Below are 12,454 nucleotides of genomic sequence, written 5' to 3'. Positions count from 1 at the left end.
ACCCAAGTTAAACAATTTAAAGGCAATGCTACCAAATACTAATTGAGTGTATGTAAACTTCTGACCCACTGGGAATGTGATGAAAGAAATAAAAGCTGAAATAAATCATTCTCTCTACTATTATTCTGACATTTCACATTCTTAAAATAAAGTGGTGATCCTAACTGACGTAAGACGGGGCATTTTTACTAGGAATAAATGTCAGGAATGGTGAAAAACTGAGTTTAAATGCATTTGGCTAAGTGGTATGTAAACTTCAGACTTCATCTGTATATGTTTATTTCTATTAGCTGGATACAGAAACGGTATGATAGACCAACAACCCTCAGCTAGATGCGATCAATCCCTTTAACATTCTAATTTAAAAAATCATTTTTTTTAACTAAACAAGTCAGTTAAGAACAAATTCTTATTTTCAATGACAGCCTAGGAACAGTAGGTAAGATTGATGCTAAACAACGTTTGACATGTTTGAACGAACGTAAATAAATTATTTTTTTTACTTTTCGCCGTGACTCCCCCCGCTACTTTTTTAGTAGCCTACCGAAGCGCTAACAACTTGGAGTTATTTGGACATCAATTATGAACTTTGTTGAAAGAAACCACATTTGTTGTGGACATGGGATTCCTGGAAGTGCCAATGGATGAAGATAATCAAAGGTAAGGGATTATTGACAATAGTCATTTTGATATTACATGGTTACAAGATGGTGCTAACCTGTATAGCCTAGCCTATTGTTCTTAGCACAGCACCCGGGTTATTGCAAATTGTGATTTCCCAGTAAAGTTATTTTGAAATCTGGCAATGCAGTAGCATTTACGAAATGTTAAACTATGAATATTTGAATGACAATATTATAATTTACCAATGTTTTCGAATAGTAATTTTGTAATTTGTAACGTTGTTCACCGGAAGCATTTCAGAGAAGAAAAAAATCTGAATTTCACCGCTACTGTAAAATGCTGTTTTTGGATATAAATATGAACTTGATGGAACAAAAAATGCATGTATTGTATAACATAATGTCCTAGGAGTGTCATCTGATTGAGATTGTCAAAGGTTAGTGCATAATTTTAGCTGGTTTCTGCTTTTGGTGACGCCTGACCTTGAATTGAAAATGGATGTTTGTACTTTTGTGGCTATGTACTGTCCTAACATAATCTAACTTTATGCTTTTGCCGTAAAGCCTCTTTGAAAATCGAACAATGTGGTTAGATTAAGGAGATGTTTGTCTTTTAAATTGTGTAAAATAGTTGATTGTTTGAGAAATTGAAATTATTAGATCTTTGATGTTTTGAATTTCCAGCCTTGCTAGCAATCCCGTCTCAGGGTTCATTGCTAACCTGTAGCCCCAACAGGTTTTAACTGCCTTGTTCAGGGCCAGAACGACAGATTTGTACCTTGTCAGCTCGGGGATTCGATCTTGCAACCTTACGGTTACTAGTCCAATGCTCTAACCACTAGGCTACGCAGCTGCTCCTTGTACTGTCTCAGCCATTTGTCTTGATGGTGGCGCTGTGGAGCGATGGTGCTTGAACCCCACCATGGCTGCTTGCGGCTATATTTTTATATATGAATTTCCCTTCGATGTGTTGATTTAAATTGAAAATAACTTTTGCATGCTTGCAACTGTTGTTTTCATAGGGGGATATCAAAGACCAGAAAATAAATGGGTCATTCCACCAAATTAATACCTTTTGTGTAGTGTAACTTTGGCATTTTTGGCAGGATTTCACCTAATTTGAACATTCTGCCATAAAGAGTACATGCTCAACTTGAAGGAGAAATCCATGAAGGTTGGTAGCAACATGGAAAATTGTTGCGGAAATCGGTTCCAACTCAAGTCGATTACAAAATCTACAATGTAATGCTCGCTCTATGGGCTTGCTAGCTTTGTAGCAAAGGTAGTTACACACAATAATACCAAAGACAATATCAGCATGTAAAGTGGCTACTGCAGTTTGTTTAGGCATTTTACAACGAACTGCACTATCAATTTAGGAGTCTATAATCTCACCATGTTCAACCTGCAGATCGATGTGCCTCAAACATTCGCAACGGCAGATATACTTTTGAGGAGATAGGAAACCTTGTCTATTCTACGTCACTGGGTCGCGTGGTGTAAGGAGCGCTCTCTTACAAGGACCCAACATTAGCATGAATTTCGTCAACAAAAAGTACAACTTTACAAATCTTTTCCGAAATGTGAGGTAATTAACTTGCTACCTGTAATATCGTATAGCTTTGGAATCGTGCCGTGATGTACTTTCGAGGAAAATAGACAAGTTTCTTGTCATATACACTGACTTTGAAAAGGGATTGTGTGACGATTAGCTTAGCAACCACATGACACCGTGAACGCGATTGGTCGACAGTCTGCTGGGTGGGGCGTTATACGTTCATTTGATTGATTGGATTCCTATCTCTTTCTGTAATTTCTCTGGCACCGGCACCATACAATGCACCCTGGACTAAAGAGGCAGACAAATAGGAAACATGTGCTAGACCCTCCGTTAAATTACACATTTTTCAAAGTCGTAAACATATGATCAATGGCTCATTCGAGAGAGGACATCCATCCGAGTTATGACATCGGCCAGCATTGAAATCTGACGGATGATAGACGTTTTCACGATCAAAAAGTCATATCCCTTATTAACTTCCAGTGTATTGAGAGCGACTTTATCACAGTGCTACGTCATACCGGACGGATTTCTGCCTGCTTGAACGCCAATAACTCAGATACACATGAAAACATGAAATGACCCAGAGAATCAATAGAATATCACTCAGAGATGCACAAAAACAATTCTAACTTAAAACATGCGCAAACATTTAATAAAAAACATTTTCCAATTTCAAAAGTTTAAATATAATGACTATAGTAAGTGCCTATTATGTGCCAAATAAAGTAAGGGTTGACTTTAACAGTGTTGACGATTTCATTTTAAATCAACCATAAATCCCCTTGACAGGAGGAAAGGAAGCTTGTTGTAACAGGGCTATGCTCAACCAACTCAGTTTTCCACAACAAAACACATTATTATACTCTGATTTGACTATTAGATGTTTATTTATTTTAAAACCAGAGTTCAGTTAATCTAACAGGGTTGACCTTAAAATGAGACAGACATTTGATGTCATAAGATGAATCACTCGCATTAAATAAATAATAATCTTCAGAAATGACTTTGTCAAAGCAACAAAAATAACTAGGGCTTTATAATGATGGTGAAACTTGGAGATATTTTTGGGATTAACCAGTCAAATGTAATCTACATAATCCCCAAAAGTAATGATTTATCATGAGGGCCATGAACAATAACTAGTAATGCTGCTTACTCAAAGGTTAAAATCATACCGTTCTGGTAGAAATAGTTATAAATTGCTGAGGTGTTGACACTTTTGAGGACACATGCTCCACTACACAGTGAAATATTTTATATGGTGGTATTTCCTATTCAACAAAACTGTATGAATAAGGCTTGAAATGACTTACTGTATATGCTTTGTAAATATAGCATAAAAATTATAAAACAACTAAGATTTCACCTTCCTTATAACTGTAAAATACATATCTGTATGTTTTGTTGGAGAAAATGTTCATGTTTTCTAAAGGTCGCTCTTAATCAAAACGTCTGCACCCATTGCTGTGAACGTCTAACAGAGCTTTAGCTTGTCTTCCTGAACTCGTAAGGAACTCTCCTTTCATCTCATATTAATCTTGTCCATCTATGACAAAGTGTTTTTTGTTTAAAATCTATTGTTTTAGATGAATGGCTATAAATCGAATATGCTACAGTGATGAAACCACTCTCTCCTGCTGCGCTACGATGTAACGATTGCAGGCATGTGCCTTTTCCGTGGCTGTGATGTATGCCAGGGGTTGATCGACAGTCTGAAGAGCAAATTAAATGGTAGGAGGGACATCCCAGCTTCAAGTGGTTTCAGATTTCACATCCTGCGTCACACAGGCTAATAGCCTAACCTTCATGACTAATGTTCCAATTTAGACGTCAAACAGTATAAATGTTCTGGTCCAATGCTTCTAAAAATGTTATACTACTGTATCCGAGGGAACCAGGGCTATCACTCAACCCTTTCGATCTACGATATCCACAGATTGATTTATAAGCGAAAATGTCAGTCGGAACCTGTACAAGAACCACGCCGGTCGCTTAATGGGGACCTTACGTCCTAAGAGGTTTTAAGTGGGATAAATTATTCCTAGAAGTCACAGTGGGTGTACAGAGATGTCAAAATGCAGAATTTTGGCATGTCTTTATTCATATAAAAAAATCGGATTAATGCAACTTTCCGTGTGGTTTATACCAAACGGTACTGGAGCATTGGCTCTCAGACCAACAGGCTCCAAGACAGCTTCTACCCCCAAGCTGTCAAGCTGTTTAAATAGCCTGACTTGACTCAAAGGTTTGAATACTTGTATAAATTAGATATTTTTGTATTTTATTTTCAATACATTAGCAAAAAATGCAAAAAATTGTTTTGACTTTGTCATTATGGGTGTGTAGATGGGTGAGAAATAAAATCAATGTAATCCATTTTGTATTCAGGCACAGCAAAACAAAACAAATGGAATAAGTCAACGGGTATGAATACTTTCCGAAGGCACTGTATATAGTGTGTGCATGTCTGCATGTGCGGTTTATAGTGTTTGGCTGAGTGCCAGGGACCCCTAGCAGGGTCTCACAGAGAGAGCAAAGCCACATGCACTTCACCAGCTGCCAACAAACAGCTATCAATTACATCACAGGTCTGGTCCCCTGATCCCTCTCACCATGACCAGCCAACACTATCCAGCCACGAGACCTGGCTGTAGTCTTCTTTCTGCTTCTCTTTGTTCTTTAACATGAGGAGAAGTTGCATGTTTTTGTCTCTGAATGTTATTGAATCTTACATTCTATGGCAGCTTTTAGTGGAATGTCTGGGGCGTTTGTGGAATTCCCATTCCGAAAACACTACCTCCCATATTCCTGGCTGCAGCAAAGTGCACAAAAGCTGTAATAGTCATTCTGCAGTTCTTCCATGTTTCCTCTGAGTGAAAAACCTTTGTTAAAATCCTTCAGTCTATTGACGCATCCGTGCGTCAATCTAATGAACATCATAAAAAAAATCCCCATCCAAATCTGTCAGTTTAAGCTAGATGTTTTTTTTGCATGGGGAAACGGACAAACACGATTTGAGAAAATGAACTGCAATTTATAAAGGAACTGGTTGACTTTGTCTTTTGGCTAGCTAGCTGTCTTTTTGCGGAAGGGCCTTCCCGCAACAGTGGTGGAAAGTAGCAGAGCAATAGCGCTGTTTGTCAGACCATTAGACATCCCGAAAATTGGCCTTCTCACGAAAAATGTCTGCAGCGTCCGAATGTTTTGGCCTACTAACAAATATGACCACTCTATGGTCTACAAGCCCCACTGGACTCTTCAGAAGTCAGTAACGCTATTGGGCGTTTGTAGCGTCCGAACCGTTTGAGCTACAAACTAATACGACCCCACTGTGGAAAGGGGAGACTCTCATGAACACAATGGTGTTCTCTGTTGTTGCTCTACGACCCAAACAAGTGTCACGGGAACTCATCTGAAGGTAGACCATACAAATGAATGGATGTATGGAGGTATTTTTGTGCCATCAAAAATAAGGGGTTAAATATGTGTCCAAAGAGGCACAAATATTTCCTGAGCTTTCTTATATCTACTAAATCTTATTCCTTTATGAATTTTTTTTTTTCTTTTTTTGTTGTCATTTATGAATGTTATTCACTGTGAATCTATGGGCTACAGTAGTAAAGGCCAAATTCAATACTTTATAAAACAATTAAATATATACATACACCTAAAAGGGTCCTGAAATTCCAAATCAAATAGCTAAATGATCCATCATATGACCCCCCCCTTTCTTTCATTCTTCTCTCAGGAAAGAGATCTCCAAGATCATGTCGAGCTCCTACCTGCGAGGCCTCAACATGGTCTCCTTCTTTGCGGCCAGTAAGATCATAGTCTTCATCACCTTCACCGTCTACGTCCTCCTGGGGAACACCATCTCAGCCAGCCGGGTGTTTGTGGCAGTGTCTCTGTATGGTGCCATCAAGATCACAGTGACCCTCTTCTTCCCACAGGCCATAGAGAAGGTGTTCGAGACCATCATCAGTATCCGCAGGATCAAGGTACTCTATAGATCATCTGGCACAAAATGGCTGCTGTGCCTCACCTAGGTGCAATGAGTTCTTGTGGTTTAGTAAGGTTTGTTTGGCTGCATCATTTCTCTGTTGACCCACAGAATTTCCTTCTGTTGGATGAGATTGAGAGACCCAACATGAGATTCACCCTGGAGGAAAAGAAAGACGCCTCTGTTGAGATCAAGGACTTAATTTGCTACTGGGACAAGGTGAATATTCTGATCAAATGTTGAATGTCCAAATGTTGATATACAAAACAAGAAGAAGCCTGTCCTGTGTGGTAGCTTCGTGTATAGCTATGAAATGTCCCTTCTCTCTCTCTCTCTCTCTCTCTCTCTCTCTCTCCAGTGTCTGGACGCCCCATCTCTCCAGAACCTGTCACTCACAGTGAAGTCAGAGCAGCTCGTTGCTGTCATTGGACCTGTGGGGTCTGGAAAGGTCAGAGGTCATGCACAGTACATAGTACACTATATATACAAAAGTATGTGAACAGCCCTTCAAATTCGGCTATTTTAGCCACACCCGTTGCTGACAGGTGTATAAGATCCAGCACACAGCCATGCAATCTCCATAGACAAACATTGGCAGTCGAATAGCCTTACTGAAGAGCTCAGTGACTTTTAACGTGGCACCGTCATAGGATGCCACCTTTCCAACAAGTCAGTTTGTCAAATTTCTGCCCTGCTAGAGCTGCCCCGGTCAACTGTAAGTGCTGTTATTGTGAAGTGGAAACTTCTAGGAGCAACAATGGCTCAGCTGCGAAGTGGTTGGCCATACATGCTAACAGAACGGGATCGGCGAGTGCTGAAGCGCGTAGCGTCTAAAAATCGTCTGTCTTCAGTTGCAACACTCACTACCGAGTTACAAACTGCCTCAGGAAGCAATGTCAGCACAATAACTGTTAGTCGGGAGCTTCATGAAATGGGTTTCCATGGCCGAGCAGCCGCACACAAGCCTAAGATCACCATGCGCAATGCTAAGTGTTGGCTGGAGTGGTGTAGTAAAGCTCGCCACCATTAGACTCTGGAGCAGTGGAAACACACTTTACCATCTGGCAGTCCGACAGACGAATCTGGGTTTGACGGATGCCAGGAGAACACTACCTGCCCCAATGCATAGTGTCAATGCATGACAATGCCCCCTTGCACAAAGCAAGGTCCATACAGAAATGGTTTGTCAAGATCGGTGTGGAAGAACTTGACAAGCCTGTACAGAGGCCTGACCTCAACCCCATCGAACACCTTTGGGAAGAATTGGAACGCCAACTGTGAGCCAGGCCTAATCGCACAACATCAGTGCCCGACCTCACTAACGGTCTTGTGGCTGAATGGAAGCAAGTCCCTGCACCAATGTTCCAACATCTAGTGGCTCAGTTGGTAGAGCATGGTGTTTGCAATGGTGTTTGCAATGGTGTTTGCAATGGTGTTTGCAACGCCAGGGTTGTGGGTTCGATTCCCACGGGGGGCCAGTACGGGGGGAAAAAAAAAAAAATGTATGAAATGAATTGAAATGTATGCATTCACTACTGTAAGTCGCTCTGGATAAGAGCATCTGCTAAATGACTAAAATGTAAATGTAAAATGTAGTGGAAAGACTTCCCAGAAGAGTGGAGGCAGTTATAGCAGCAAAGGGGGGGACCAACTCCATATTAATGCCCATGAATTTGGAATGAGATAATCAACGAGCAGGTGTCCGAATACTTTTGGTCATGTAGTGTGTGTGTGTGTGTGTGTCTGTGTGTGTGTATATATGGTAAAATATGTAGTAAGCCATATCAGCCAGCTCACATGTTTACCATCCCATCTCCCACAGTCCTCTCTGCTCAGCGCCATTCTAGGGGAGCTGCCTCACGACAAGGGCGTGTTGAGGGTCAAAGGTCAGCTGACCTACGCCTCCCAGCAGCCCTGGGTGTTCCCTGGAACCATCCGCAGCAACATCCTGTTTGGCAAAGAGCTCCATCCTCAGAAGTATGAGAAGGTCCTGAGAGCCTGCGCCCTCAAGAGGGTAAGACACACTGAATGGAGCTCTCATGGTATTTATTCTAGGAGCTTTGCAGTGGTTGTAGTGGCTTTGTGTTCAATGACTGTTAACTCTTGTTGTCGCTGTTATCACTTCTGTGTTTAGGACATGGAGCTGCTGCCAGACGGGGACCTGACATTGATAGGGGACAGAGGAGCCACCCTCAGTGGGGGACAGAAAGCTAGAGTGAACCTGGCCCGGTAAGACCACAGCTCCACTTCATACCAGAGTAGAAATGAGTTGAGGTACATTCAATAGATGAATATCCTCCAGTCTCTATCTGAAAGCCTTGTTGTGTCTCAGGGCTGTGTACCAGGATGCTGATATCTACCTGCTGGACGACCCTCTAAGTGCTGTGGATGCTGAGGTCGGGAGACACCTGTTTGAACAGTGAGTGAACCACAGTTTCAGCTAAACAGTTTTATTTTACCATGCTGGTCCCATTTGAGATAAATAATTATTTTAAAAGAGAGACATAATAGCAGCTCACAAGGTTTCAGACCAATTTACAACATAAAACACAACAGTTAAAAAAACATACATTTACACATTGAGCAGCAAGATGGTTTGGGGAGGTATGGTGCAACTATAAAATGATGACCTCTTCCTATTGTATATATTTGGTCACATGATTCATTTTGCGTATGGTTTCCTAGAAATAAAGGGTGGCTCAACTAACCCTTTGGCTCAACTAACCCCACTATCCTTTAGTACAACTGAACTACATTCTTCCCAGACTCCGATTAGGTCTACTTACTGCCTGCTTCTTTAGGGCAGGAATGGGTTTTTGTATAGCATTTACAAGTAAAAGGATGTTCAGGGTCATGTGGATTCTCTGAAGTTAGAACAGGCCTTAGGCCTTCACCAGCAGGTTGAAACTGCTCTTAAAGTGTCTGTCTCTCTCCATGTGTCTGTATGTCCAGGTGTATCTGTGGTATTCTGAAGAACAAGCCCCGCATCCTGGTCACCCACCAGTTGCAGTACCTCCAAGCAGCGGACCAGATCCTCGTCCTCAAGGAGGTGTGTTCCTGGCAGGGTTTAACATTCTACACATGCTTTGTAACCTACATATGACCACAGGTGCATTTCTGCTTACCTTTTAATTTGTTGAGCACATAACACATATCTGCTGTCAATCTTTATGAATTTAATTGTTCACCCAGAGGCATATACATTTCCATATGAATACAGACTCCAGAAGTTGGGCAGGGTGTGACGTGTGTGTGTGTGTGTGTGTGTGTGTGTGTGTGTGTGTGTGTGTGTGTGTGTGTGTGTGTGTGTGTGTGTGTGTTTCAGGGTCACGTGGTAGGGAGGGGGACATACTCCGAGCTGCAGCACTCTGGGGTTGACTTCACCTCCCTGCTGAAGAGGGACGAGGAGGAGGAGCCACAAACCAACAACAATCACTCAGTGGTCAAACACGCCTTTTCCCAGGACTCAATTTCCTCCCGGAATTCAGTGGTCTCCCACACCTCCTCCATGCACTCTGTTAAAGATGGAGCTGAACAGCTTCCGGTGGGTCCAAACCCCACTCCCTTTCAAGCCCTTAGATACAGTCGCAAGGAGGATTTTCATTCTGAAGTGTGCCTGATTGTCCCTCCCTTAGTTAACAGGGTATTATCCGTCCATGTCTCCTCCCAGGAGGATGTCCAGACAATAGCAGAGGAGAGCCGATCGGAGGGCAACATCGGTGCCAGCCTATACTTCAAGTACTTAAACGCAGGAGCCAGCATCCTGGTTATGCTGGGCACAGTCCTCCTCAGTCTCATCGCAGAGGTATTAACGCATCCAAAATGTCAGGCAGTGAATAGCCATATGTCACCATTCTACCTCATAGCATCTACAGTAAATACAAGCATTTTGACTTCTGATAGATGTGTGCAAAATCTAACTCTGAACAGATCAGTGCATTGGAACTAATGACAATGCAATGATCGAATCAACTATAATGTAATTTGTCACCCACAGGTAGCGTATGTTCTTCAGGATTGGTGGCTGGCCTATTGGTGAGAAGCATCGATTGTTACAGTAGTTCATTATTTGTTTCACAGTTCAGTTGGACCATAGCATTGTGAACATTCAAATAACAATGCTGTTTGATTGACAGGGCAGGAGAGCAGGAGAAACTCAATATTAACAGCACTGGGATTGTCCAAAATGGCCTCAACATCACTCAAGAATTGGACCTCGGTTTCTACATGGGCATTTATGCAGGTATACAGAGGAAGAGAATTCCTACATATACTTTATATTAACGTTTCCCTTCAAAGAATGGGAATATTTTCCAAGTGAGTATGAGGTTGTCCCCTTACCTGGGAGGAAGCTTTGGAAAATCGTGTAATGACTGACAAGTCACCTTCTCTGTGTTCAGGTTTGACTCTGGCCTCAGTCATCTTTGGCTTTGCCAGGAGTCTGGTGATGTTCAACGTGCTGGTGAAAGCTGCTCAGTCTCTGCACAACCGCATGTTCAACTCTATCCTCCGAACGCCTGTACGCTTCTTTGACGTCAACCCAATTGGTGAGAAACCCCCCTGTGAAATATCATTTATTTGTGTTGTCTTTTTCTTGTAGACTTGGAATTGAGTCCTGACCTCAAAATGCTTTGAAACTGGTTGGGTGAGAAGGGAACAGATGTCATTTCAAAATCTAGTTTTGATTTACATTTGGTTGAGTGTCAACTAACGTGAATTCAATGTAAAGGAGAAAAAAAAGTAATTTGTATTTAGGTTAAAAGTTGGGTGAAAAAAAAATACTAAATTCCCTTACATTTGTTAGGAATTGAAAACTGGGTAAGTTGTAGAATGCTAGATGCAAAATACAAGGTGAACAACTTCTATATTTAAATGTTTAATAGACAGACAGACAAACATATGCATATGGGAAGACAGAAACATTCCTCTATGAAGTTCGCAGCAAAGCTCTCCCCTTCCAGAGGAGAGGGCGGAACTAAATACTCTTGCCTTACCTGTTCGCTGTTTCACCCTTCCGTGTCTGGTGCCAAAGCATTAAATCAAGGCCGAGACCTTGGGGTTGAATAGACTATACAATTTAAACGTCTTAATGGCTATGGACACCCATGGTCGGTTTTATTGCTCAGGGGCACAGATACCAGTAACTAAGACCTGATTTATGGTGACCACTGGCCTTACAGAGGATACCTAGAGGCCAAATTTCAGTAGGGAATAGTCATCCAAATATAGCATTCTTAGCAGGTGATAACTTTTTTCAAATCCAATCAGTTTTCCAATTTGAGTAAATGTCATCACATTGAATTTTTGTTGTTGAAATGACGTGGGAAACAATGTTGATTTTTACCAGTATTTGCCCAGTGGATTACTCCCTCCTGTTCTGTCACAGGAAGAATTCTCAACAGGTTCTCTAAGGACATCAGTCAGCTGGATTCCATGTTACCTAATACCTTTGTTGATTTTAGTCAGGTAAGTGAGTTTAGCCCTAGAGGGGAACATCTATATATTTTGGCAGGAGAATATAGATTTCCCAATCCAGTATCTATATTCCATAAATCTTTTCTTCTCTTCATTCTCCTGGGCGTATTCAATCTTGCCACAGTCGATCCTGCAGAATATCGGCGTAGTGGTGGTGGCAGCCTCAGTCATGCCCTGGATCCTCATTCCTGTGGTTCCTCTACTCATCGTCTTCCTATTCCTGAGACGCTACTTTCTGCAGACGTCACGGGATGTCAAACGCCTGGAGTCCACCAGTGAGTAACAGGACTGACTGGGACAGTTAGGGGAGGCAAGAGACAAATGATGATTGTACATTTCCTCTAATGTGTATGATTTCGTTTTGTGTCTGCAGGCGTGTGTGAGTTTATGTATTTCCTGTGTTCTGCAGCTCGGAGTCCCGTCTTCTCCCACCTGTCCTCGTCCCTCCAAGGTCTGTGGACGATCCGAGCCTTCAGAGCCGAGGAGAGATTCCAGAACACCTTTGACGCTCATCAGGATCTGCACACAGAGTCCTGGTTCCTGTTCCTGGTCACCTCTCGCTGGTTCGCTCTCCGACTGGATGGAATCTGTGCGGCCTTTGTCACTGTCACCGCCTTCGGCTGCCTCTTCCTCAGAGATGGTAAGAGGATAAATTATTATAGCTGTGCCTCAAATGACACCCTATTCCGTATGTAGTGCACTTTTGACCAGTGCCTTAAGATGTGTATATATACCTTCTATTAAGTCCACCTTAAGGGACCCCTGACTTCATTACACAAGCTGTTACACAAT

At 42.0% G+C, this 12,454-nt stretch overlaps 1 protein-coding gene across 2 annotated transcripts in view; it reads left to right on the top strand.

Moving 5' to 3' along the window:
• LOC106574543 (ATP-binding cassette sub-family C member 4) overlaps positions 1-12,454 on the top strand; it is a 44,646-nt gene that overhangs the window by 19,570 nt on the left and 12,622 nt on the right. For both annotated transcript variants that reach the window (XM_014150498.2, XM_045697664.1), the window contains 15 exons: positions 5,936-6,185; positions 6,299-6,406; positions 6,546-6,635; positions 8,010-8,201; positions 8,322-8,416; positions 8,520-8,606; positions 9,140-9,236; positions 9,513-9,731; positions 9,858-9,992; positions 10,185-10,222; positions 10,324-10,430; positions 10,588-10,734; positions 11,574-11,653; positions 11,787-11,937; positions 12,072-12,302. In XM_014150498.2, coding sequence (XP_014005973.1) covers positions 5,936-6,185; positions 6,299-6,406; positions 6,546-6,635; positions 8,010-8,201; positions 8,322-8,416; positions 8,520-8,606; positions 9,140-9,236; positions 9,513-9,731; positions 9,858-9,992; positions 10,185-10,222; positions 10,324-10,430; positions 10,588-10,734; positions 11,574-11,653; positions 11,787-11,937; positions 12,072-12,302 — 2,027 coding nt within the window. The remainder of the gene's footprint in view (positions 1-5,935; positions 6,186-6,298; positions 6,407-6,545; positions 6,636-8,009; positions 8,202-8,321; positions 8,417-8,519; positions 8,607-9,139; positions 9,237-9,512; positions 9,732-9,857; positions 9,993-10,184; positions 10,223-10,323; positions 10,431-10,587; positions 10,735-11,573; positions 11,654-11,786; positions 11,938-12,071; positions 12,303-12,454) is intronic.

This window comes from Salmo salar, chromosome ssa16 (genome assembly GCF_905237065.1).
Source record: "Salmo salar chromosome ssa16, Ssal_v3.1, whole genome shotgun sequence".
NCBI classification, from domain to species: Eukaryota; Metazoa; Chordata; class Actinopteri; order Salmoniformes; family Salmonidae; genus Salmo; species Salmo salar.
The sequence above is the reverse complement of the archived record's forward strand: the minus strand, read 5'-3'. Positions and strand labels throughout refer to the sequence as shown.